At 36.9% G+C, this 27,014-nt stretch overlaps 3 protein-coding genes and 1 pseudogene across 3 annotated transcripts; 2 read left to right on the top strand and 2 right to left on the bottom strand.

The window, feature by feature from the left end:
- The first annotated feature begins 162 nt into the window (after window positions 1–162).
- LOC113073674 (ribonuclease H2 subunit B-like) lies at window positions 163–5,645 on the top strand. Its single transcript, XM_026246499.1, has 11 exons — window positions 163–355; window positions 600–671; window positions 798–905; window positions 1,033–1,109; window positions 1,193–1,307; window positions 1,409–1,473; window positions 1,556–1,658; window positions 1,738–1,819; window positions 4,840–4,885; window positions 5,178–5,255; window positions 5,490–5,645. The coding sequence occupies exons 1-11, from the start codon at window positions 292–294 to the stop codon at window positions 5,598–5,600; spliced, it is 921 nt and encodes a 306-aa protein (XP_026102284.1). The 5' UTR covers window positions 163–291; the 3' UTR covers window positions 5,601–5,645.
- A 3,543-nt stretch (window positions 5,646–9,188) lies between these two features.
- On the bottom strand, window positions 9,189–11,081 carry LOC113073672 (uncharacterized protein C13orf42-like). Its single transcript, XM_026246498.1, has 3 exons — window positions 10,249–11,081; window positions 9,745–9,889; window positions 9,189–9,534 (listed from the first exon to the last, which is right to left on the bottom strand). The coding sequence occupies exons 1-3, from the start codon at window positions 10,660–10,662 to the stop codon at window positions 9,284–9,286; spliced, it is 810 nt and encodes a 269-aa protein (XP_026102283.1). The 5' UTR covers window positions 10,663–11,081; the 3' UTR covers window positions 9,189–9,283.
- A 2,727-nt stretch (window positions 11,082–13,808) lies between these two features.
- LOC113073671 (uncharacterized protein CXorf21-like) lies at window positions 13,809–15,373 on the top strand. The gene is made up of 3 exons (XM_026246495.1): window positions 13,809–13,833; window positions 13,972–14,356; window positions 15,277–15,373. The coding sequence occupies exons 1-3, from the start codon at window positions 13,809–13,811 to the stop codon at window positions 15,332–15,334; spliced, it is 468 nt and encodes a 155-aa protein (XP_026102280.1). The 3' UTR covers window positions 15,335–15,373.
- Window positions 15,374–20,797: 5,424 nt separating this feature from the next.
- Window positions 20,798–26,776, bottom strand: LOC113073670 (interleukin-1 receptor accessory protein-like 1-A; annotated as a pseudogene).
- Between the last annotated feature and the right edge of the window lie 238 nt (window positions 26,777–27,014).

Below are 27,014 nucleotides of genomic sequence, written 5' to 3'. Positions count from 1 at the left end.
CGTTTTCAAATTAGGCGCTGTTCTCTTTTCACATTTATGATTTATTTTGGATACGATTTTTTTAAATTTAGACATTCTATAAAGAAGTAGTTATATAAGCCTAACCAGACTTGAAGTAGTATCAGAATAAAACGTCACTTCGAGTTTCTGCCCCTATCTGTACTGTGCACAAATATTTGCCGCCATTTCTCTGGAGGCAGAACCTCTGCTAAACAGTTCTTGCGTCCTTACATTATTATCATCATCAGACAACCGGTTGACACAGTTAAACTTTTTAAGACAGTCCTTGAAATGACTTCTAAAAAGAAACGCTCTGCGCACAGCGATAGCGACAGCTGGGTTGTCATTGCTCCAGGTAAAGTTACCTTACCTCTGAAGTTGATTGTGTTGCGTGTGACACACGTTTTTGCAGACACATTGTTACACAGTCTTCATGGCTCAACTTATTTTATTGAGGCTTTGTAATAATGACACATGTTGCATTAGTAAGTATGCAAACTTTAGTGTCAGTATACTTTAAAGTCCACCTAAATCTCCATGCAATTCTGTTTTCTTTGAATAAATCGAATTTAAACATTATTTTAACCCTTCACTTTCAGATTCAGCACTGGACACAGGCAGGTCTGAAGAGGGTGATCCGTCCTTCATCAAGCTAAAGAATCCTGCTACTGGTATTACTATATCAACTCAATTAACAGCAACTTGCAGTTTAATATTATGTAGTGATTATGTCTATCAGAGGTTTATCTAAATAAACTGCAGCTGACTGACAGTTCTGCCTTTGTTTGTGAATGCAGGCAGTTCTTCACTGTACCTGTTTGGCTGTGGTGATGTCAGTGTTTATGAAGTAAAAGCCTTTTCTGAAGACTTTCGGTCTTGGTTCATTGGACAGATCGTGCAAAGAGGTAAGCTTTTCTCACAGAACATGAACTATCCATTCAATGTGATTATGGATCATTGATTTAAATGCTCAGTGTTTAGTAATCTGCTAATGACATCTAAATTGTTCACTTGTTGCATCTGTGTCCTCAGATGGTAGATTGCTGTATGTGACTCCCATTGATCCTTTATTTCTGCTGTTGCCGTACATTAGCAGTACTGCCACCGAGGTTAACAATGAATTAAAATACAAATATTATGGTAAAAGCCATTGAGATGAGCTTCATCTGTAATGACAGCACTCTTCCGGTAGGGAAAGTTCCAGCCGGCGAAGCAGATGATTATGGATGAGGATTACCCTGGATGCACAAGACTTCTGCATTGCAAACAAGGACTGGATTCCCTTCATCATGTGGCTGATGAGAAAGGTGTGTGTTTGAATCCGTAGGCACATATATACCAAATTAGATACAGATACAGTGTGGTGTACAAATTTTGTGTTGAATGTAAATTTAATCCTCTTTTCCAGAGGCAGGTGGTTTAAAGTTTCACAGATATAACCAGGAGAAGACCTTGGAGTGGCTCAAGAAAAAGGTTTATAAAATGTTTAACTTGTACAAGAATTAACTAGGAGTTTTTAAGTTGCATTTATAAATATTTTTAAAATGTCTTTCAGGTCCAGCGCACAGTAAAAACACTCAAACAGAGCAACCTATCTGTGGGTGGAGGAGTGAAATCCAGCATGTTCGTCAGAGTGAAACATGAAGATGCTTCTGAAGGTAAATGGATAAATAAATATGGTTGGATTATGTTTGTATGGATTACTCATTAACGTTAGTGTGTTTGTTATTCTTTTAGAGGACTACTTACGTTATGCACATGGTCTCATATCAGAGTACATCAGTGAAGACCTGAGCAAAGCTCTCCTCAAGCATCTGCAGTATGTGCACCTACACTGATCAAACACTACACTGATGCACAGATGATCGTTCACATCACTTCACAAAGAGTGGTTGACCGATATATAGTGCCAAGGCCAATATATCAGCTTATTTATGGAGTTTTTTTTTATAGTTTGTTTTTTCTGTAACAAACTATAAAATATTTTTTATAGGGCTGTCAAAAATAGCGCGTTAACGACATTAATTAGTTGTTTGTCGCTAATTACGTCAATTTTTTTAACGCATTTCAAGCATGCGCAGTGTGACAAATTATTTAGGTCAGGAAAGTCTCGTCGATCTCTGAATTATCAAGGTAGTAAAAAAACAGTGGCGAGCACCGCGATTAAAACACAGAAGAAGCTTAAGGTTTTACCCCAGTTACTCTCAAATACATTCATGCCAAGCTCGATAAACAGAGACGACTTTGGTAGTTGATACGCTGGAGCTTCTTCCTGTTATAGCGTCCTGTGTTTCACACTGCGCATGTGCAGAACGCCTGCATGCAATGCAGGGAAAATTACAGCTGTTTGGAAAAGCATTTGCATTTTTACTTGGTTTTACTAGCACTTGAAGCCTTCAGAACGTGAAAATATCGATCCGTATTGTGGCAGAGCAAATGAACACCTCCTAAAAACAAGAGTGCCTAGAGTGCTGCTTTTGTGATGGTGGCGCATGTTTGTGTTTCTGAGTTCATTCTTTCGAGTTTCTCATAATTTGCATATGCATAATTTCATAGATATGTGGCTATATTTAACCACTGGTTCACCTAAAACTCTTACACTATCTGTAGTTAAATGGCATGGTTTGATATAGTGCTCAGGTAAATTTGATCTAAGTAAATGTTAAACTTTTGAAATTCAGAAAAAAAGAACCACATATTGATGAATCAATACATGAAAATTATGTATCTGTGTCCTGTTATTTATCTTTTGGTATGCATTTCAGAAAACAATGGTTAGGATTCAGGTGAAATTGCAAATAGTGATTAATCCTGATTAATCCACTGAAAATTCTGATTAATTTGATTAAAAATTTTAATCATTTGACAGCCCTAATTTTTTATATAAACATTAATGCCCTGGCAGCGTCAAATAGCTGGTTTTATATTTAATTTGATTACATTAATGTTATAAGTTGAGATTTACAGGAAATATTTGAACTTCTACCATGTAAACTGAAAACTGCTGTAAAAAAGCACCTTATTTGTTTAAAGTATTTGCACTTTTGTTCATATAGCAGTACTTTTTAAATGCATTGTTGAATTTTGCCCATAACAATGCAATTAAGCTCAGTTAAAAATGTTAATCATTGCCCACCACTAATAAATTATAAAGCAGAACTTAAGGTACACAAATTATTACAGCATTGCATTATTATTAGTAATAGAAAAAGCAAAATAGATATATTTTCTCATCTACATCAGCATTCAGCAAATTCTAATTTTATTTAATTGAGTCTTTTTATATCTATATTTTATATTTATATATTTTTATATATTTAATTTCACTAAAATTACAAACTTTGTAAAATTTAGAGATCCCCTAAAAATGTGTATTTGTTGACTGCATAAACACACATTAATTGTCGGCCCATGCAAATTATTTATTTAATTTTAGCCTGTTTACTGTCACTCACGTTTTTGAAGATGTGCATGATACAAACCTAAATTTTTATATTTCATGACTGAAAACATTTTGTAATGCAATGTCTGATTTTAAAATGGGTTTTAAAGGTTGAATTTTTAGATTTTATGTTTTCAAGTGATATATAACTTCTGACGATTTCTAAAATGTGATGGCAACGAGGAAGTCTTTTTTTAAACAAAGGTCAAAACTCCTTTTGTAATGTAGATTTCTGAGGGTGCACTCTTGTCATAAATTAATCTATTACTTTTCCTACATTATTTTTTACAAAAAATATTGGTAAAATATATATTTGGGAGTCTTAGACCTTTCCAACGATATATAGTTTGTCAAGATTAGATAAGATTTGATTGTAATATAGTGTAGTCAACGTAGGTGTCCGAGTTAACAGGTTAAATTATACAGTCAAGGCCAAAATTATCAGAACACTAGTATTTTCACCGGCTAAACAATGGTTTTAAGTCAGTTATTTCTATCTTTTTCTGTAGTGTCAGTAGGAAATATATGTTTACATTTTCAAACATTCATTTTGCCATTAATTGTAATAATCCAGTGAGAATTTTGTTTGAACAAGGAATGACATGTAGAAACAGAACAAACCGAGAGAGACTGAATCCAGAACTGTGACAACGTCTCCAAGGTGCTTCAAGAAACCTACCTGCAAAGCTACCTGAAAAACAATGTGCAAGTGATTTATGTTGATTTAATTTAGCTAATAGAAGTTAATTGATAAAGGAAATCTGTTTATGACATTATGACAGTATCCTCATTTTACAGCATTTTTACACACTACTTTTAACAGTACTGTAGCTTTTCAGGTAGGATTTTTAAAGCATCTTGGAGATGTTTCAACAGTTCTTCTGGACTGAGTCTGTCTCAGTTTCTTCAAGTTATTCCAGACAGACTGGATGATGATCAGATCAGATCTCTGTGTGGAGCACTGGCTGTTGTCAGACTCCTTGTGCAAACAAAATTCTCACTGGATTATTATAATTAATGGCAAAATGAATGTTTTGGAAATGTAAACTGATATTTCCTACAGACGCACTACAGCAAAAGATAGAAATAAAGAAATGGACTTAAAACCCCTTTTTAGTCAGTGAAAATACTAGTGTTCTAATAATTTTAGCCTCCACTGAATATTTTGTAAATGTAATGTAAAATAAATATAAATTTTAATTTCAACTATTGTTATGAATGTATCTTTCAATTAAACGGTGTCTGTGGCATAATATTCAGTGGCTTTACATCAGCCTTGGCCACTCTGCTCACTGTTGCATTTGCCATAAACAAAAAAAAAGATCCACAATCATTTGACCACTACTTTGAAACATGCAGGTCATATAGTTATGTTTTTTTGTTTCTTATGTTACAAGGTTGCCAGAGATATCCAGCCCTAAAGAGACAGAGCCGCCTTCTAAGGTACAGTTTTCTACCAGTTGAAATACCAGTGTTTTGTTTCACTACTCGCATGTTACTGCCATGCTTGAATGTTAATAGTTGAGTTATGTCTGGTCTTGCTTGACTTGAATTAATGTCTTGTTAATCATTTGCTTTCTGACTCCTGTTTCTTCTTAAACTCAATCAGCTTGTCATTGTTTCATGCAGCATCATACATGCTTTGTTTCTGAATGTAGTCAGAGGAATGGTGTAGCAATTCAGTTCGATCTTTTGATGGTTTTGGTGTTTCTGACTGCTGTCTTGCATTCGATAGAAACGGAAACTGTCAGATAAACCAGTAGAGGCTGGGGAAGACTACACCAAGTTCAACAGTGCTGATTTTGCACGAAAAGTGAGTTAGAATTGCAAACACAGTGGTGATGGGATTGATGATACAAGCATTGAAAGAAATGGCATTACATGCTACAGCTGAACTGTCTTTTTCTCTGTCTATGCCTTAAAAAGTCTTTCAGCAGTTCATGCTTCAAATACTGTTGATCATAAATGCATTTTCCTGCTTAATTTGAGATACTGTGCTACAGTTTTGATAAACGTAATATTTAAAATATGTGCTATGTTATCTCAGCCCTCAAAGAAGATGACTGCAGCTCAGAAGAGTCTTGCCAAAGTAGACAAAACTGGCATGAAGAGCTTGTCAGCATTCTTCAGCCCCAAAGTCAAACAAGAGAAGAACTGAGTGAGTGTCTGTGTGAGTGTCAAAACATTTTGATAATAAAGTTATTAGAAAATAATTTCTGTTCTGTTGTTTGATTTGTTTGCCACTCATTATGTGCTGTGCTTAATGCAAAGCTGTACTAAAATGATTTTTTAATTTTGGTGAATTCAATGCCTCCTTGTGGAATAAAAGTATTAATTTCTTAACAAAAAAAAAAACAAAAAAAAAGTAATTGACCCATAAATCTAAACACTAATATACATGTATAATACACATAGTCTTCGCTGGTACATTATTTGAGATGGTTTCAGTGTGTAGTAGTAGTTCATTTCCCTCATCTTTATTCACTATTATTTGCTGATAGAGACTCATTGCATCTGTTGTTATTGTGATCTTAGTTTTTATAGTACGAAAAGGTTATACCCTATTCCTGCTTCCTTTTTTTTTTCAAACCAAACCTGACATTTTTATACTCTGGATTCAAAAACATGCATCTAGTTCATCTTTATAGGCTTTAATGCTTTAAAAAAACAATCTCAGTTGAAATACATCACTTGAAAAGCAACTGAAATAGTTAACACACAATTGAGCACTCTTTTGCTGCTTTGCTTACTTTATTGCAAATCATCATAGACATTATAAACTTAAAAAAAGATTGTACAAACCTACACACTTAGACACTTGGTACCAGTTTGAGGGATTAAAATAAATAAATGCTATAATAAGGATCCCTGAAGATTTACTGTATTAGATTAGACTTGACTTAAATGCAAAGTGGAGGTGTTAGTTTTGCATTTGGTTAAAGGGTTAAAATAAAAATTTTATTTTTATCTGCTCTGCAAGATGTAGGTGACTTTGTTTCTTCAGCAGAACACAAACAAAGATTTTTAACTCCCAACTGTTGCAGTCTATCAGTCTTATAATGGAAATGAATGGGAATCACAGCTTTTGAGAGTAAAAAAAACCCCTACATAAAACCAAATTAAACCCTGTGACTTGTGATGAAACATTGATGTATAAAGACAAAATGATCAGTCTGTGCATGAAACTGAACAGTATTAATGTTGTTTTTTTAAATCTTTGATTCACCTCAATATCCAAACTTTCCTGAGCATGTTGTTCTTCTTGCTTTATGGCAGATCGCAGACTTATAAGTGCCTTACTGCCACCTAGCTCTCAAATGGGTCATTGACACACTCTATAATCTCATTTAGGAGTGTCAATAGACCGTGTTTCCACTGTCAGGCCAGTGCAAGCCAGGGCTTATAACGGGCGGGGCTAATAGCCTCGGGCCAGTAGCACCGAGGCCAGAATAGCACAGGGTTTCCACTGTCGGTCCTGAAGCACCGCTGCACTTCAATAAAACTAGACCTTTACATGCCTCTCAGGAACAACGTCAAGAAACCCCATCATTTCAGCAACAAAGAGAAGTTATCAGAAAACTAAGAAATAAATCACTAGAACTAGCGCGATCACAAAACAAATATGATAAAAGCGGCCATTTGTTTGCATGCTTTGTTAAATATTTAAATTCAAAAGCATCTATGTTTTACTATAGAATAAATGATACATTGATCATAATGAATTAATTTATCAGGACTTACAATTAGTCACACAGAAATTAATTTATTTCTATTTTATTTATTTATTTTTAACGCTTAAAGCTGCTGTAGGTAACTTTTGTAAAAATATATTTTTTAAATATTTGTTAAACCTGTCATTATGTCCTGACAGTAGAATATGAGACAGATAATCCGTGAAAAAATCAAGCTCCTCTGGCTCCTCCCAGTGGTCCTATTGCCATTTGCAGAAATTCATCCGCTCCCGGTAAAAAACAACCAATCAGAGCTGCGGTCCGTTACTTTGTTTGTGTTCAAAATGTAGAAAAAATTATATAATAAGCGAGTACACCATGAATCCATTTTCCAAACCGAGTTTTTAGCTTGTACTGAATCACTAGGGTGCACCTATAATAAGTGTTTATATTCAGACTATTTTAGATTGCTTCGGGGGTACTGCGGCGGAGTAACCCAGTACCTTTGTGATTCTTCATAGACATAAACAGAGAGAAGTAGTTCCGGCTATTAACCGCTAGAGCGTCAAAAGTTACCTACCGCAGCTTTAAGCATGATGAAAATAGCCTGCTTATTCAGTCGAGTCTTTATGTTTATTTGTAGCCTATAAGTCACATTTAGAATGAATGATATTTAGAATGAATGATCTCTATTTTTATAAAAGCTCCCAAACAAAAACCATTATTATATTTTTATGATAGGCTACGTGGAGCTAAACTCCCGAGACAAGACTTATGACAGATAAAATATGTTACTAAATAAATTCACGATTGTGATAGAGAATAAGAAGCTGACGTCTGATTTCTCCAAGTGGTTGCATTTATCATGTTTATTTTGGTAACGTTAATGTTTAGCGTGTCTTTTGCATCATTTATCAATATTTCTGCCTTGTTTAGTGATTATAATCCACATCGGATCAAGTTATTTCAAACATTCGCTGATGACTGAAAGTTTTGAGCTCAAGTCTTTAATGCTGGTGTTACAGCTGCTATCTTTCTGAAATGATCCGCGGTGCTGACGATCTCCAGACGCGGAGAAACTCCGCCTTTGTTCATAACCACTCCTCTTTCCCCAGCTGGCCCTCTTTGGCCCAAGGGTTTTGTCGGGCCAAAAACCCTGGCCGTTGGCCCCGAGGAAGTCCGAACGAGGCACAATCAAGCACCAGAAGTGACAGTGGAAACACAACTGGCCCTGGCACACACTAGCACGCCCGGTTTAAGCTCGACAGTGGAAACGCAGCTAATGGTCCACTTGAGAGCTAGGTGGCGGTAATGCACTTATAAGTCTGCAATCTACCATAAAGCAAGAAGGAGAAGACACCTCATGTGGATGCTGAAGAAGTAGAAGATAGTTTGTGTAAACGGGCTCAGGAAAGTTCAGTCATTGCAGTGAAAATCATAGGTAAAAAAAAACTATAAATACTGTTAATTTTCTTCCACAGACCAATCATTTTGTGTCTTTACAAATCAATGTATCGTCACGAGCCACAGGGTTTAATTTGGTTTTATTTCTTTTTTACTATCAAAGCTGTGATTCCCATCCACTTACAATATATGACTGGCGGATTGTAACAGTTTGAGTTAAAAATCTTTTTTGAGTTCTACTGAAGAAACAAAGCCACCTACATTTTGGATGCCCTGGGGGTAAGCAGATAAACATCAAATTTAAATTTTTGGGTGAACTATCCCTTTAAGGTTAGCCTATAACAATTAGGCAGTAAATAGCTATCTCCTTGGCCTTTATGTGTTTAGCATCTCTCATATGTCTGATCCCTGTCTAATTATCTGACTAGTTCATCAGATAAGTGATCCTCAGATCTGTGTTACTGTTGTAAGGAAATTCCAGTTGCTCTGTCTGGAATCAGTGCACAGGATGATTGTTCAGTGGTTACGCTCTATTAATGGCCTTAAGCATTTGCTGTTGCAAGCTACCGAAAAAGAGATTCTGATCTGCTGTGTATAATTTATGAAGCTCTGGCAGTGAGTAAACACTGACATGCGTCACAGAGGTCACATCTTCTGTGGTGTGTCAGATTATTCCTTATTCTTTCTTCCAGATCCAACTTCTTGATTGCACAGCTGTGAAGTTTTAGTTGTCCTCTGGGCACAACAAGCGGAACCGCTTAAGCAGCTAGTCTTTCTTCTTGAGCTTGGGTTTGAAACGTAGAGTCTGAAAGGCACTCTCCACCACTTTTGGCAGGTGGATTGGGTTTCGTTGCAGACATCTCCTGCTGCCTGTGCTTCCCATGACCCCCTTCTGCTGGGCTACCTGCCTGTGACTGATTTCTGAATTCTTGGGCTGCGACTCCGTCATGGAGATTCGATGAGGATCCCGAAGCACCCAGTTAGAGTGAAGGTCATGCTCACTGGTACTGGTTGCCACTGTAGAAACATCAAAATGGTAGTATGGAAAAAAAAACAGACATAACGAACAATAAAAAGATGGAGGATTGAAACATGAATGGGAAAAAACTAAATACTTCTAGTTGACCAATTTTTCTGTTACACGTGTGCAACATCCCTCAATTGTATTTTCCATGCTGCCTTTAGAGTACACTAGAGATTAAGTAGCCTAATAACCTCCAGACTTACCTATGAAGTCTACATCTGCATGTCCATTTTCCACATGTGGTTTTCGACTTGGCTCTGGGTCACAGCTTGCAATGACTGCATCAAAGAACTGGAGTGTGTCTTCCTCATTTGGGATAGGTGGAGCAGAAGGTCCAGGCCTTGAAGTCTTTGAAATAAGATGATAAATACATTTTTATATACCATTTTTTGCATTTTTTTTTTTATTTTTGCGTTTTTGACTTTACGATGATACATTTTATAGTTTAGAGTTGACAGGAAACGAAGTGTGAGAGAGATGGAGCGGGTCCTCGAGCCTGGATTTGAACTCGGGAATCTTGTAATCAAATAATACTTTGACTAAACTAAACAAAACTAAAACTGTTTTACCCCTTAAAATTATTAATAAACACCTCACGACTTGGTTGATAGCAGACAAACTGGTATAACTTACTTTACTTTACCCTAACAATGTTCAACACTTCTTTCTATGTTTAAACATGTAAGCCTTGTCCTGTTTCATCTCACCTGTGCAGCTCTGTTTTGCGGGGGCCGGGGTGCGGGCTTCTTCTTGCGGGACGCGGTCTCTTTGCGCTCGCTGTTCTTGAGGTCGCTGATGCTCTTGGTGTACTGCCGCCTGAGCTCGACCAGTTCCTGTAAGTACTCCAAGCAGTTCTGGTTCTGGGAGTAGAGCCAAACTTGGTCTTCTCGGCTCTGGTAGTAGTACAGGGCCGTGCTGGTCTGAACACTCACGGCGCTCACGCTCCGCTTCAGCGTGGAGTCCTGCGGCGCGTGACTGCTCTCCCCCACCACGAGCATCGACGTGCTCCGGACCAGTTTGACGGTGCACGCGCTGTGGTAGTCCTCATCGGGCCTGAACCGGTCCCGTAAGCGAGGTCCAAGGTGGTTCGGACGGAAAACTGCGTTGATTTTCTTAAACATCACAGTCGGTGTCTGGGTGCAGCAGTTTATTGGTTAAATATCTGGGCTGATATGAGAAAGGACGTTGGTTCAAACCCCACGAGGGTTCTATCACCATTGTGCTCTTTATCAAAACATTTTATATCGTAAATCACTTGAAAATATTAAAAGACGTCTTGCTTGTTTAGTAACCTTTAAATCTATAAAATTACTTTTACTGGTGATAGTCAGCGTGCTCTGCTTCTCCATATCCCTGTGATATCCCTCTCTCTATAACTTTATATCCTGAAGAAATTCAGAGCCAAGACGGAGACGTGTTGGTCGATTTTGTCCATGGTGACGAAGTGCTGTTTTTGATCCAAACGCGTTAAGGACACATTGCAAACGATGACCATTTCTTACCGTATGAATTATGAAAGAAGTCATGGTAGTTTTCTAACCCAGCCATGGAGACGGTGCGCTTGTAACGTAACACTAATAACATGAATAATTAACCAGCGTTAGACGTAGTAAGCTACACACCTGTGCTGGCTATCACAGTTAGTCATGATGCACTTGTTAAATAACATGCCTTGTCGTATGCATAAACATTATTTAATCAGAATGTAGATGTGTATCCACAATTTCAGGATGCTTCAGGTAAACCATAAATAACCCTGGATAAAATATTTCCTATATAATAACTATTATATATAACCTATTTACTTTTCTTTCCAAATATAGATAATAATTTAGAAAAACTGTAATATTTATATAGACCTATATGTAAAAAAACTAACAAAACTATATATATATATATATATATATATATATATATATATATATATATATATATATATATATATATATATATATATATATATACACATCCCTATGAAGAATTGACTGCTTCTTTCATGTTTTTGAACTGCATTTAAATATTCTGAATAAACTCTTTCTTCAGATTTCTTTCAAGAAACAAAATAAGTTTATAATTCAGAATGTTATTTAACATTTACTATGCAACTAAATATATAAATAAAAGATGGAAAAGGAAAATTGCATTGTTGTTTAACCCACGTACATTAACAATTCAAACTGATTTTTTAAATGTAAAAATAGCAAGCTAAATGTGAACATAAGCTGACCAATTTAAAACTGTCATAAATTATAATATTTAAATATATTAAAATTAACTGATGTTCTGTGATGCTTTTATATTTGACTTGATGGCATGTCGGAAACATATTTCAAAATAACTTTGTTTTTCCTGTTACTTTCCTGCTACTGTAAATAAATAAATAAATAAAATGTTATTTCTTTGATAAATTATCAGTGGATACATCTGAGACAGATGTGTTTCATATATATTATCAAAAGATAAAAGCAAAGATGATTACAGATCCATTCATATTAAACAAATGATTCAGACACTTGAGCTAGAACCACTAGAGGACAGCTAAAGTTTCTTATGGGGTGTTGGGGGGACTCTGGGAGCCGTGTGGTCACCATTAAGGGAGTTTATTCCTTGTGTGTATTGAAGGATCTATGGATCCTCAAAGGCAAATTGTGTGTGTTGCTTCAGGATAGAAATCAATTACTCATACATAATCATGCAATCATTTATAAGATTCAGACATTTAAGTAATTTTTAAATTCAGACATTTAATAATTTTTCATTTGACTATTTACATTATTTAGTCATTTATCTCATTTATCATATAATTATTTATTTAATAACTTTTATTATGTTTTATTTTATATTTGTATTTTCTTTGCTTATAGTGTTTCCTATAGTTGTTTAATCTTATGATTGTGGAGTTTCATGAAATGTGTGTTCAAGAATAAGTGATGAGATGGAATATCACAAATGCAAGGTTTTGTGGGATGTTGCTGTGTAGCAGCTTTGCTGGTCAGATAAAGTCTGAGCACTGAAACGGAGAAAAAAATATAATAAATAAAGCAACAATAAAAATGGCCTGAGACTCTCCGCAAGGCGTTGTAAACCTTAAAACATTTTGACTTTGTGATCTGAATTCTAGTCTGAGTCTAAATAAGCACTAATTATTTTAACATTCTGAAAACAATGTTTTGCTTGTGCATATCTAAGTGCATACTGGGAGAACATTGCGAGAAATGTGCTTGTTCACTTGTTTGTTGGTTCATCAGGCAATCTTTCTTTTTTATATAGACAGACCATCACATGAATAATGAATATAGGTGATGCAGCATTTTGTCACCGTCCCTTTAGCTGATTAACCACCGCTACGTGGAACAGGGTTCAATCTACGTGTCTAGTATGGTTTGAGTTACATTGGTAAAATGGGGAAATGAGGATATGAAGACTTACATAAGAATCCAAAAAGCTGCAGGTGCAGACATTGGTTTTAAGGGAAATATGTGGTCTGTAGAGACATTTTTCATTCTAATGAAACTGCAAAATATAACTGCTGCATGAAGTAGCGTGAGACAGTTTAAGAGAAAAAGAATTACATATTACAGTGTGCCAATAAATACACAGAGTAGGACCATGGTCCATCACCTATTAGCACAGACAGTCCTTTAATTCACAACAGTAGCCTTTATGCTTTGTGTACTTAAAGTGAATTTACTCTCAGTTATGGAAATTACCAACGACCCCGTCTTACAAAGACTGGAAGTCTAGGGGAAACACAGCAAAGGGAGTGGAATGTGCTTATCTGAGGTGTATGGAAACACTCTTAACCTGTTGATGGCTATAGCATATTACACAAATTGCACAGCTCATTGAAGTCTATTGTAATGAATATAACAAGCTGGCATAAAGAGAACAGGCATGCATACATGCATATAAATGTGACTCCAAACTTTCATGGAAGACAGAATCTCAACATACTTTCACTTCCTCCTTCAGTGGAGCATAAAACTGAACAACTATAGCATAACTTTCACTTACAGTGAAATAAAACCCATTACAGCAGTGCATAGAAACTGAGTCAGAGACTCAGAGAAAGAGACAGAACTGCACAGAACAACTGCAGCTCAACAATCAAAAATTCTTAAGTAGAAAAAAGGTAAGCTTAGGAACCTTTATATATCTATCTATGATAATTCTCATTTTGTCACCCATATTCTAGCTGGATTCTTAGTTGGTCTGACGTTTTGAGTAATGACAATCACAGTAAATTTTGGAAGATGGTCATGCGAATATGTCCAAGAATCCTTTATATAGGGGTAATATGAGATGGACTGAGCTATGATATTACATTTTTATATGGGCCAGCCTTGAGATTCCATATGGACCATTATGTGTAGTTTATCTTTAAATAAAGTTTATATATGTATGTGTGTGTATATGAAGTGTATATATAGTGTACCTCTATATATATGTGTACCTCTCAGCACAAAGCCCTGACCACTCATCCCTAGAGGATACAACCCAGACCAGACAACCCCAAGGGGGAACCCATCCTTCCCCCACAGACCCTGCAGCAGGACGGCAACTTGCCATAGGTGTGGATATCCCCAGGCATGCGGACGCAGAGGCAGTTTTGGTGCCCTCAAGCTGCCACAGCATCTGCCAGCATTACAGTGATTTACACATTGCTGGTGGCCAGGTGCTGCCACTCAGGCCCAGCACATTGGAGGTACAGGGCAATCTCATTCAGGACCCTGAGCATGGGCCCTTCCTCCTGTCTGGGGATGTTCCCTTCCCCTCCCTCCTGCCTCCTCTGGTCCACGGGAACAGGAATTCAAGGTGCTGGAGGGAAGAAAGTGTAACCAGCATTAGACGTAGTAGGCTACACACATGTGCTGGCTAAAAAACAGTAAAACAATATGCAAAGAGTATGCAAAACAATATTATTTTATTATTATTTATGTATAATTATATTATTTATTTACCTTTTAAATAAGCTTTTGCATGTTCAGTTTTCATTTTTATTTCATGAACTTGTTAAAATGATTCGTTTTTTAACATTTCTAAATAGCCTTAATATATTTATTATTTCTGTTGTAAAAATTTAAGTACATATTTTAATTTAAGAACATATTTTAATTATCTGCCAAGGCAACATTTCAAATTTTCTCCCTTTTTTATACTTTACATTTAAATGTTTATTGTACTTCAGCTTAATTTCCAAAAGTGGTAATTAAGGTTTTTAATAGGTTTAGTTGCCAATAACAATACTGCTGTGAGAGCAATTGAATAAAAAACAGAATTCAATCACTGATCAAAAGGTTCCAAAAAACTATTGTTGTCATAATCTAATTAGACATAAAAGTTGAATCGCCTAAACTGAAAGGGACATATAGCTTATACACAATGTATGATTTGCTTCAAAAAAGACTTAAGATATAAAATCTCAGTGGATAATGAAAGTCACTGGAGACTAGCAGCTGTCTGGTTACCCACATACTTCAAAATATTTTCTTTTACGTTTCTTTTAATTACAGTGAACATGTTTGTAAAAGAGTGCATACGAGTGTCAGTAAGAGGGTCAGAGAACGACAGCTTTCCACTGTCCCAGTCCAGCTGAACTCTGATCCTCTGCAGTTTCTCTTTCACTGGGAGGAGAGCTAGTGATTGTGGTGGTTCATGTGCTTTATATTCTCCACAGAAATGACCCACCAGCCAGATTCCTCTCCTTGAGAATATTTTATTTCTCCTCTGAGCAGATTCGGTCATCACTCTGAGGAACCAGCCTGTGTTTCAACTTCAACATCCCAGCAGTGAGAGCCAGAGTCAAAGCCCTGTGAGCACACAACACATGCGGACACGTCGAATCGCTCTGGATTCTCAGGAGTCTGTTCCTCATCACTGTATCTCCCACTGGTCAGATCCTCAGACAGGATGATATTACAGTGAGCAGTGTTAGGGTCAAAGGTCACAGGAGCTGAAGAGAGAGACACATAAACATGAAATTATACAAATGACTCTTACGATGGAGATTAATTCATTGTGTGCTTTACTCACTGTAATCAACAGTTTTCAGCATCTTCTGCATCACAGTAAACTTCAGGTTGCTCAGGTGTTTTGGCACATTGATCAGAACTCCAGAAATGTCCTCTGGATCTGGCGCTTTACACTGAGACACTCTGGAAAAACACTCAGTAGTCAGTGATTAGGGTTAGAGTTCATAAGAGGAGAAACCATACAAACCTTTTCAAAGTGGCATCATACTTCTGTGAAAAAATATTGATTATAGAACAACGTAGCATTTGTCTCCAGTATATTGAATCTGCTGTACGTAAACAGACATGCCTCATACTTGTGGGAATAAAGCATCTTCAGCTCTCATCTCCTTCTCTACAGCTCTGGTAATGTCTGAAAGAGAGGAAATCTCTGTGTTCATTTTCTCAATATTCTCATTCACGGACTCTTCTGCTGCTCTTCCTTCCTTCTTTTAGTTATCCTTACTCTTACTCTCCAACACATAGAAACTGGTGAAGTTTCTCAAACTCTTCCTTGTTCTGACCCTCTATGTGCTGGGCCTGAAACTGATAAAAAAAAAAAAGCATTTTAGACAATGGTAACACTACAGTCTATCCACATTATTTTTAATGCAAGTGTGTATGCAACCATTTTTCACTTTAATGAGCACTTCCAGCTTTTTTAGCTGTTCAAAAGCAGTTTATCATTCAAACTATTTTATATGATATTAATGTATTATCATAATCATAAACACATTAGTTAGAGGGGCAAATAAAACTTAAATTTAGGAGTTGGCAATATGGCTAAAATATCATATCGATTTTTTTTCATGTAGGGTCTCGATCCACAATTTTATCACTTTTTTGTCAAGGTGTGTAATGTCAAAATGCCATGTCATTTTTTTGTTGGTTTGTAAGTCTATGTTTTTGCAAATTACTGAGCACAGTCAGAATAATTTCCCCATTAAAAAAATATACAATGTTACAAAATTCACAGGAAATGGCTTTTTAACTAAGTTGAATAGATATATAAAATATATAATAAATATATATAAAAGTTGAATAGAAATATAAACATTTTCACTTTACTGGAGTAACAGTTGAATTCTGACCTTCATATGTTTTGCTGTATTATGCAAAGTCTGTTGAAACTCCTCAGATGCTCTTAGTTTCTCCTGTAAATGTTTTGATGCAGTTTTGAGTTTACCCTGTAATGTTTTGATGGAGAATATATAAAATTCATTATAAAAATATAATTATATATTTTTATACATTATAAAAATCAAGTCAGAGTAGGCTACCAAATGCGACTACTGTCTGAAACATCCAGGAGTAATGCCTGCTGTTTATTTACTATTTATTAAAACATAACTGACACGTGATATTTATTAAGTACTTTATTCTGAACAGTGGAAAACAGATATGTCACAATTTATTCACGTTTGCCTGCATAAATTTGGCTTCAAGACAGTCAGTCAACAGTTTACCGTGTATTATCCCACAGACCACATACAAGTAAGGTTACTGTTTGCTACCAGTGATTTTGGTCCAGTATTTTCTGCTGATACCTTCGCTGCAGCGCTGTCAGTGAACTATAGTGAGCTGGATCTAGTGTTTTTATCAGCGTCATTAGCTGCTTTGTCCATCACTTCTCGTCTTCTCTTCCCCTCTAGTGTGAGAACTGAAGGAGCACACCGTTTCTCCCTGGTCTTCTTCCGCATATCCTGCATGTGCATTTAAATTCGTCCTGCGTCTTTGGACACGAGATCGTACCTCATTAACATCGTTTCACAAGAGCCGCAGATGGCTAGAGTCGTATCCTGAAGTTTGTTAACAAATTCCTCCAACATCCGCTTTGTTCACAAGCTTATTTCCATGAAACAGTCTGTATTTATTACATCTGGATGGATTCAAACCGATCACAGAGTTTACACACATTTGCTGATATATATTAATGGGTGTTGTCGTCTGTACTCTTGTGCCATGATTGAACGGGTTTGCCTACTCTGTTCTTTGTTGTTTCACAGTTAGAGAAGTGTCTCCAACTACTGTAGGCTACACCTTATGAATCTTAAATGTCGTCCTCAAGGGGGCGCTTTAAGACGCATTCAAATCTCAAATCTTCAAGGGTTAATTTGTCAAACAAATATGCTTTACTCACCCTAGGTGTATATGACTTTCTTTCAGACCAGTCGAAATTATATTAAATTGTCCTGGCTCTTCTAAGCTTTATAATGGCAGTGGGCAGGTGTTTTTAAACAGTCCGAAAAAAAGTGCAATAAAGTGCATCCATCCATATTAAAACGTGCCTCACACAATATTTATCCAAATTGGAAATAAAAAGAAACCAATGTGCATTTATCACTGCCTTTATAAGGATTTAGTTATTAAATAGAAGTGTGTGTTCCCCTGGTTTTTGTGGCACTGAATAAAAATAAATATATATATATATATAGGAAACATTTATTTTTCCTTTGACATTACTGATGTGCATTCAAGTTGTAATAAAATTAATAAATAAATAAATATTAAATAAGGAAACATTTATTTTTCCTGACATTTCTGAAACTGGAAAAAGTCAAGTGCACCAAGACAAACTTTGAATATTGGTTTGACAGACCTTGCCTGAGGTTTAAATTAGTTTTAAAAGCTGAGGTTTGAAGGTTGTAGGATCGAGATGTGTTGAAGGGGAAGGTTTTAAAGGAGCGCTGCACAGCAGGGACCTGTGTTTACTCTAATGTTTTAGAAACATTATAACGCTGGCCTGGAAGGACATCTCTTACATCCCTGTACCCAGAACTCCATGTGCAAAATCTTTGAATGTTATTTGACCCTCAGTTCTCCTTAAATGCATGAGGCGTCTACAGTATATGTAAAGTATTTTAATCAGAAAAATTTGAATTTACCGATACCACACATTTTGCTTATCAAGCTACCTTGCTGGATAATGTCCAACAGCATCTGAATAAAACTAACTCTTCTGCCTTTAATACAGTCCAACCCCAAAGTACCTCCTACATGATGTAAATGTGAACAGCAAGCTTGTCCTTTGCATCAAAGCGCTGCTTCAGCAAGTCTGCATGAACAGCCCCTCATCCGATCCAACTGCCGCTCCTCGGGGATGTGTGCTGCTGCATCTCCTGTTATATCATGTTAATATATAGCAGTCAAGTGCAGAGTAACAACAGTGACCTGCTCCTTTCAAGTTTGCTGATGATACAGCTTTGGTCGCTTGCTAGAAGGATGTAAATAGTCTATTTCCAGTATGTTGACAGCCGTGTCTTCAGGTTTGATAACAGCTCCCTACACATTAATATCACCAAGACGAAGGAGCCATGATTAGAAAGTTACGCTTGAGCTGGCAGCCCAGGATGTGAAGAAGGTCACCAGCTTTAAATATCTCTGCACATAATAGACAGTAACTTTCACAGCAACACTGACTACATCCAAAAGAAGTCAAGGCAAAAAAAGAAGAAAGAAGAAAAAAGTTAATGTTGGAAAATTTCACTGGACAGCAAAATTATCCTGATAATCCTGGCAAAACTTTGCTATAAAAGGATCACATTGTTATCATTAGTTAATCATTATATATCAGAAACTAACAGCTAATGTTAATTTCTCTAAATATTTATTAATACATTTGTACTATTTCAAGTTAATATATAAATACATAGGTATAAATTAACATAATTTAATATAGCATGAAGAATAAACAAATTAACAGTTAACAATATCATATTTATAAATTATAATTAAAGGAATAAAGAAAGTTTTGATAAAAAAAGTTTGTCTCTTCACTGGAACAGATTTGGATAAATTTAGCATTATGTCACTTGCTAATGAATGGGTGCTTTGCAGTGAATGGGTGCCGTCAGAATGAGAGTCTAAACAGCTGATAAAAAAATCCAAATGACCTAGAAGTAATTCAAATGACTTGCAGTCCATCAATTAATATCTAAAGAAGTGAAAAGCTGCATGTTTGTAAAAATCCATCAAGATGTTTTTATTTAAAAGTCTGTAATATTGCTGTCTCCAGTGAAAAGCTTGTCTTGACTGAATCAGGAGAGAAATAGGTACAGCTCAAGCACTGTTCAAAAGTGAAATTGTGATTTTTTTATTTTTTTGTGCTGTTTCTTACAAATACAGCTTTTCACAAGACCTTCATTGATTAACTAGTCATCTTATTTTTTCTAAAGCTTTTAGAAAACGTCCATAATGTTTGGACTCTCATTCTGATGGCACCCATTCACTGCAGAGGATCCGTTGATGAGCAAGTGATGCAATGTTAAATTTCTCCAAATCTATTCTGATGAATAAACAAACCCATCTACATCTTGGATGGCCTGAGGGTGACAAAATATTTAGTAAATTTTTGGGCCAACTATTATAACCTAGATAATAATTAATGTAGAAGTATTGTTCATTGTTAGTTCATGATACCCAATACATTAACTATGAATTAAACTTTACTTTAATGTGTTGCATTGGCATTTATCTTCAAGTTATTGAGATGTCACTTGAGTATTGTTTTTAATTATGTCTATATGTCTGTTTATATTCAATAATTACGTAAAGTCTTTTTATGTAAAATATTTATTAATGATATCGGCTACATGCTATTTTCAAAGACACATTTCCATTGTACAACAAACCCAAAGGATTATAAAGCATAAACTAGAATCTTTTTAGATGTCACAGTCTGTAGTAATACAGAAAAAAGTGCATATATTAGATGTTGTTTTTCTCTTTTATTTAAAGAGGTGCATACATATGCATATGATATGAAATTATTTTTTGCTTACCTGTAGTATCCAGTACGTAGCATTTTGTTCATAAGCATAATTGAAATGTTCAGTTTTAGCAACTCACCTAGAACCTAAAACTTTGTGTTTCTCAAATAAGTGTCTTATACAGACAACCCACTATGAGAGAACCTCTTCACACACACTCTTGTTGGTATTTGTGGTTTATGGGGATATAGGTGTAATGGAATTTATACTGTACAAACTAATCCTACCTCTTACAGGAAATTTTGTGCAATTTTAGATTTTCAAAAAAACAAACAAACACCATTCATGTTTTTTAAACCTTTTGAATTGTGGGGACATATGCAGTGTCCTCATAAACCACCTTCACATTGTAATACCTCTGTCATACCCATGTCATTATACAAATTTGTGTCCTCGTAAACCACCCAAACCAGTGCACTCCACACACACACACACGCACACGTGCACAAAATTTCACTGACCAGCTTATAGTGGTTTCTGACTTTACTGTACACAGTGAGAAACAATATAAAAAGAAAAATGATTGTGTCTCTAGAGAGATCACACATCTCTCTGTGATAGCTATTGTTCATAATACAGTAAATATTCAAATCAGGATACACAACTAGTCTCTATGCATACTCAAGAGGTAAACATTCATACATAATTCTAATTATCTTTTATAAACAATTTTTTTTGTGAGTGAAAAAAAGAAAAAAAAAGAACAAAGAAAAATAGAAAAGAAATTACAGGAATCGTTTCTGATCCTTTTATCTTTTTTTATACAGTTAGACCTCTTTTTACTGTCAAACCTCTTGGTTCTGATTCTAGCTTTGTGTTTTTCAGTACATGCTGCCATAAGTGAAAACCCCTAGATCAGGAAAACCTCTAGACAAGATACAACAAATACATGTTGATTTTGGGCATTTATTAAATCATATGGTATGTTGTCAAGCGGAGTTATCTGACAATCTATACTAGAATGCGAGTATACAGGCCTGTGTTCCTCTGTGAAACATGCCAGCATGTATCTGAGTCACACAGCAGCTAGAGGAGAAAAAGACAAGCATGTAACCAGTGTGTTAAGACGTCAGACTGAGAGTTAACACATTAGAAATGTGAAAGAAGGTGAAAAGGTCTGCCTGTGGATCAAAAGTCCTAGACTACGAACATAAATAAAAATGATTATTCTTTCAGAAGTTAACATAGAACATTTCCTTCTCTCCAAAGATGAGAACAACATAACAAACTGTATAAAATACCCAAATGCACAAATAAGAGAGTCTCCAGTCCCATTGTCCCATTGACCCTGTGGTATTAGAGAGAATCATCACTCTTCTGATATAAAAATAGATTTCTCATCATTTAAAACCCCCTTAATATTTGAGAAATGGTGCTATTCCTCTTGTAAAAGAAGACAGCACCCATCTCAGCTCACCTCTGTCGACCCCTTTAGGCTTTCATATATTTTGCATAATTTGTAATATATTTCCTTCTTGAAAGTTTTGCAATTAAAACCATAAATACATACCTAACATCGGACAACAGAAAGAGGGACGCAACAAAACGCAGTAGCTTCCGAGCAAAAACGGCAGTAGCTAAAATCAAACGAGGAATATTTCAGTCCATTTCAAAAGAAGGTAGAAAAAAGCAAAACATCTCAATCAAATGTCCATGTTGTCAAACCTAAAAAAAGAGGAAGGGACAAAACAAAAAGCATCAAGCGTTAACGAGTAAAAATAGATGGCGTGATCAAACCCAACATGGAGACAGGAAGACAGCGGTGCTACAAATATAACGCTAACATCTACACGAGACCCTGTATACCTCCATGTGGTGTGATTTTATATGCTCAGTTCACGCCTACAGACGCGGCACCACGATGTCCCTCGCTGCTGGATCAATGCCCAAAAGAAGACGCACATCCTCAGACCCACTTAGCGTGGACAGAACGATCATCCCGCTCACAGGAAGCCACTAACCTCACCGTGTCCTGTGCTGTATGTCAGCTTATTTAGTCCCCCAACTGCCAGGCGGCCCAAACCGTGCGGGTTTTGGATTCTCTGTGTTTACCAGATGACACTGGAGATGCTTGTCTCTCTGGGCAGCAGCGGGAGCATGGCGTTGTTGCCGTGGTGCTCATCCAGGCTATGCTGGCGCAGGGTCTTGTTGTTGACGGGCCGCTGGCCATTCAGGAGGTGAGGGGCAGGTTGCAGTAGGTGTGCTGGGGCGGCAGTGTTCCTCCGGCCGTGAAGGGTAGCTCATAGTCGTAGCTGCGGTAGTGCGAGTGTTTCTGCCGTGCCAGCGAGTGCGAGCGGTATGAGCTCCGCAGGGACGGGCGCAGCTCGGGGTGAGCCGGCGCCAAGGCGGCGGACGTAGCCGTAGCCATAGAGATGGCCGAGACGGTCTGCAGGTCGGCGAAGGGGCCGGGTTCACTGGCATCCAGCGCGTGATTGGTGAGGGTTTGCTGGGGGCGGCGGTACGGCATGGTGTAGCGGAGCTGCTTCCAGAAGCGCGAGCCGGGCTTGTTGCTCTGTGGGCCGTTCCAGTGCACCACACTCAGGCATTTAATGGATTGTTTTAACTCCTCCACGTCCTGGTAGTTAATGACTCCTCGCAGATCGGCACACTCGATTAAGATCACTTTGATGTCCCCTGAAACCAGAGAGTTGCGCAGACGGGACTCCAGCTCAAATATACTCCACCCGCGACGCAGCACGTAGCTCGGGGTCAGCACGATGATCAGGCGTTTACTCATGTCTACGCAGCGGGACACGTCCTCTATGTACGCTACAGGAGATAAACACCACAGACAAAGCAAGAAACTGTAATAGCAAAATAACAGGTGGCACGAGGACTGAAAATAATGCACAGCTGAAGACGAACGCACATTTAGGACAGAACAACCACAATCATTCATGAAGAACTATCTGCATGCACAATGGATGCATGTTGTGCACACCGTAAATCTGTGCACGTGTGTTTTTGCATTCAAACAAAGCTGTACCTCTAAGAAGATGTGTGTCATCCTGGTAATGTTGACTGCTCATACCTGGACATAAACATTCGGCTTTCAGACACAGCACACACACAGGGCAAAAACACCTGGCATATGATGCAAACAAACACACCGCATCACATAAACTGGCTCTGATGGCTTGCAATGGAAACAAATGGTACTATTATTATTGCCCACATTTTGGAATATACTTAATTTTTGGAATAAATACTTATTTTCTTATTTAACCAAGCTATTTTCTAGTCAACATAAGGCTTTCTGGTCATATTAATGCTGATGAGGGAGTTTAATTACAAATGATTAAATTACTTCGCAGTATTAGGAAGCAAGATAAATCCAGCGCTGCTATCACATTAATGAGCTAAAAATGTCACAATCTATTATGAATGATCAAGGTGTTTTATTAGTTCTGTACAATTAGTGCTGTTTGTCAAATCTTTACACAACTTTCTTTGTGATTGTTGTTTCTGAATAAACTCCTAAAACTTCACAGGAATTCATTTTTTTCTGACTATTCATGACATTTGTTTGAACGTCATGAGCTAATGAAAATGTCTGAAACATTTAAGACAACATTTACAAACACACTAACAAAGACATACTGTACATTCACACAAAACACACATTCGGCACGTACTGCTGGTAGGAATGAGATCTCGGTCAGGGATGAAGAGTTTGTATCCGTAATGTTTCTCCAGGACGTCAGGGAGAATCTCCAGAGCAAAGCGCTCCTCTTCCTGTAATTCCTGACCCCACTGGTCCAGCTCAACCTTGCTGTAGGACAGGTACGCATCATACTCTTTATTTTCTGAGGGGAAAAGAAATAAACACTTAACAATACATTTTAGAAATATTACAATACTTCTGACGCAGAGAAAAAAAAATAGTTGTAACTAATAATTCCAAAATAATGTAGAAATTAGAATCTAAATATGTAACTGCTGCAGTGTCGTGCTCATTAGTTCCTGTAGGGGGAGTGTGTGTGGCGTTTACCTCCGTCTGTATCCTCCCCACCGAAGTGATGCCTGTAGCAGAGCAGCAGCTCGATCCTGTAGCACTTATACACCGACAATAACAAAGCCAACAGCAGAAGAATCGCACCCAGTCCACCAGCCAACTCCATGGTGTACATCAGCTCCACTGAGAGAGACAAAATGGAAAGAGAAAGAACGTATTACAAATATAATACTCCTGGAATAACATAGCATAGCATAGCATACTTTTGTACAACATTTGTGATGGAAGAATCCTATGCAGCATTGCTAATGACAATCAAATTAAAAACAAAAGAGAAATAAAACATTTTATACTAGCTTTATAGAGCAATATATTTTACATTTATTGCTAAATATGCATATTACGCATACAGTTACTTAAATACCACCTTTGACTTTGTTATTTACAGTGTTTTACGGGAACGGGAGCTCTTTTTGCTAGAGGAGATTCTCTTTCTCTTCTGAATCATGGGTAATGTATTTTTTTTCACTAGGAATTACAGTTTAACATGAGTTGAATTAAATTATTAAGCAACAACCTTGAAGCTATCAGCAGATCTGTGTTTGAGGGTTTATAAGTTATTATTCAAAATCAATTCCCTCTTGGAGGAAACAACTAGGATTTAAACTTCCATCACCCGACAGATAGATTCTATTACAGAAACATTCTAAGCCTGGAATACTATTTCATTCGTTTGTAACCATGGCGATTTTAGTTGGAAGACTGAATTCTTGACAGATTTTAATTTGTGACTCAAGAAATTACATGGTCACTGATCCCTATCGTAGGATGCTAGGTGTGCTGGCATCTAGCTAAACTGGCAAGACTTCCTTTGTCAGTTAGCTTCACCAGCAAATCTACCAGCCAGATCAGCACCAAACCAGCCTGGACCAGCATGGAAATTCATGCTGCGCTAAGGACATACACAAGGGGTGAGAAATGCAAAATGACTTCAGAATGATTAAGCGCTAATGATGTTCATATTGTTCAAAGCTCCTCTGCGTTACAGCTAATGGAGGGAAACACGCAAGATACACTCAGATGCTTCAGAGAAGGTGAAAGATTGTGGAAGCATGTGTGTTTGTGAGCTCAGCAATGAGCAGAAGGAGAGAGAGGGGTTGCATATGAGAGATTTAGTTTGTGTGTGTGTTTGTGAGTATGTGGCTTTGAGATTATCTGCTGAAATATGTGTGCATGGTTGAGACGAGTTGAAAGAGAGAAAGAGAGTGTGTGTTTATTCATCTGTGTGTGTGTGTGAGAACGTTTGAATGAGTTTTGAGTTGGGCTGAGAGGGAGAGAATGTGTCTGAACTGCTGAAGCCGTCTCCTCTTCTGAACTGCCATTAAAAGAGAAGATAGGATGCCTTCAAAGCAGCTCTCTCTAAAAGAGAGTGAATTTTAGATGCTGATGCATTTCCCGAAAGGAGAGAAAGAAAGAGACAGAGAAGAGGAGGGAGACACAGGAACATGCTGTGCTGTTTATGTAAAGAAACCCCATAGCACATTAAAGGGATAGTTTACCCCAAAAAATGAAAATCCTGTCATCATCTACTCACCCAAACCTGAATGACTTACTTTATTTTGTGGGACAAAAAAGGAGCAGCTTTGAAGAATGTCTGAGCTGCTTTTTTTCATACAGCAAAAGTAAACAGCCGGTGACTAGGGGCATTCAAAATATTAAGCATCACAAAAGATTTTTAACAATGATAATAATATTTTTTTGAGCAGCAAATTGTAATATTAGATAGACTTCTGAAGGATAATGAGACACAGAAGACTGGGGTAATGGCTGCTGAACATTCAGCTTTGTCAGGAATAAATGACATTTTAAAATATATTTAAATATAAAACAGTTATTTCAGATCGTAATAATGTTTTAAAATGTTACAGTATCTTTAATCAAACAAATGCCTTGCTAAGCATAAAAGACTTTCAAAAATATTGAAAAATTCTGAGCTGGGTAATGTATAGGGAAAAAAAGATTATATTTTATTATATGTTATATTGCCATCTGTTCATCATATAAAGACACTTTATGTTTTATAAATGTCATTATATGAACTCATTTGATTGCACTTATTTGACCGCACCTGATCACCATCTGCGTTTTCATTGTCTAAAATAAAGAACAGCCTTAAAATTCTTCAAAACATCTTTTTTTTCATAAAGGAAAGTCATACAAATAAACAAATGACAGATTTGTCATTTTGTGTGTGAACTGTTCCTTTAAATGAGAAGCAGCTGGTATGACTCAGTCGGCTGAGTTCATGTGTGTTATGGCTGAATGTGTTACCTCGTTTCCCAATCTGTACATTGGCTTGTCTTCTCCCGTTGCCGTTTTCTGCATAACAGGAATAATTACCCAGATCTACCTCCTCCAGTGAATCTATGGTCAGAGTAATGGACACTTCCTGTTCACCCAGGTGTTCTCTGACCGTCCTGGCAGAGAAAATAGAAACAATGAGTCATTGTTCACCAAGGGCTGTGGAATAAAAGTTTTTTAATTAGCCCCTTTTGATAGAGGATTTGGGGGATAAATTTTAGACTGAGCAGCTTGTAGAGATTAAAAATTTTGGGGAGGAAGGGTTTCAGGTTTGGGTCGGCATTCAACAAATGGGGCTTTCATTTAATTAAAACAACACATTTTCACTCTCTTGTTTGTCCTGGCTGAATCATTTGAAACTGAAATTTCATTTAAAA

The sequence above is a fragment of the Carassius auratus genome, unplaced genomic scaffold, assembly GCF_003368295.1.
Source record: "Carassius auratus strain Wakin unplaced genomic scaffold, ASM336829v1 scaf_tig00012790, whole genome shotgun sequence".
Taxonomy (NCBI): domain Eukaryota; kingdom Metazoa; phylum Chordata; class Actinopteri; order Cypriniformes; family Cyprinidae; genus Carassius; species Carassius auratus.
This window is presented reverse-complemented; position numbering and strand designations above follow the sequence as displayed.

Excerpts from the sequence above, each read along its gene's own strand:
- LOC113073674 (XM_026246499.1), top strand. The coding sequence starts at position 292 with ATGACTTCTAAAAAGAAACGCTCTGCGCACAGCGATAGCGACAGCTGG. Across the intron at positions 356-599 it reads CTGGGTTGTCATTGCTCCAG|ATTCAGCACTGGACACAGGC; the intron begins GTAAAGTTACCT and ends CTTCACTTTCAG. Across the intron at positions 1,659-1,737 it reads ACATGAAGATGCTTCTGAAG|AGGACTACTTACGTTATGCA; the intron begins GTAAATGGATAA and ends TTATTCTTTTAG.
- LOC113073672 (XM_026246498.1), bottom strand. The coding sequence starts at position 10,662 with ATGTTTAAGAAAATCAACGCAGTTTTCCGTCCGAACCACCTTGGACCT. Across the intron at positions 9,890-10,248 it reads CGCAAAACAGAGCTGCACAG|ACTTCAAGGCCTGGACCTTC; the intron begins GTGAGATGAAAC and ends CTTATTTCAAAG. Across the intron at positions 9,535-9,744 it reads TGCAGATGTAGACTTCATAG|TGGCAACCAGTACCAGTGAG; the intron begins GTAAGTCTGGAG and ends ATGTTTCTACAG.
- LOC113073671 (XM_026246495.1), top strand. The coding sequence starts at position 13,809 with ATGTCCAAGAATCCTTTATATAGGG. Across the intron at positions 13,834-13,971 it reads CAAGAATCCTTTATATAGGG|TGTACCTCTATATATATGTG; the intron begins GTAATATGAGAT and ends GTGTATATATAG. Across the intron at positions 14,357-15,276 it reads CACGGGAACAGGAATTCAAG|ATTCGGTCATCACTCTGAGG; the intron begins GTGCTGGAGGGA and ends TCCTCTGAGCAG.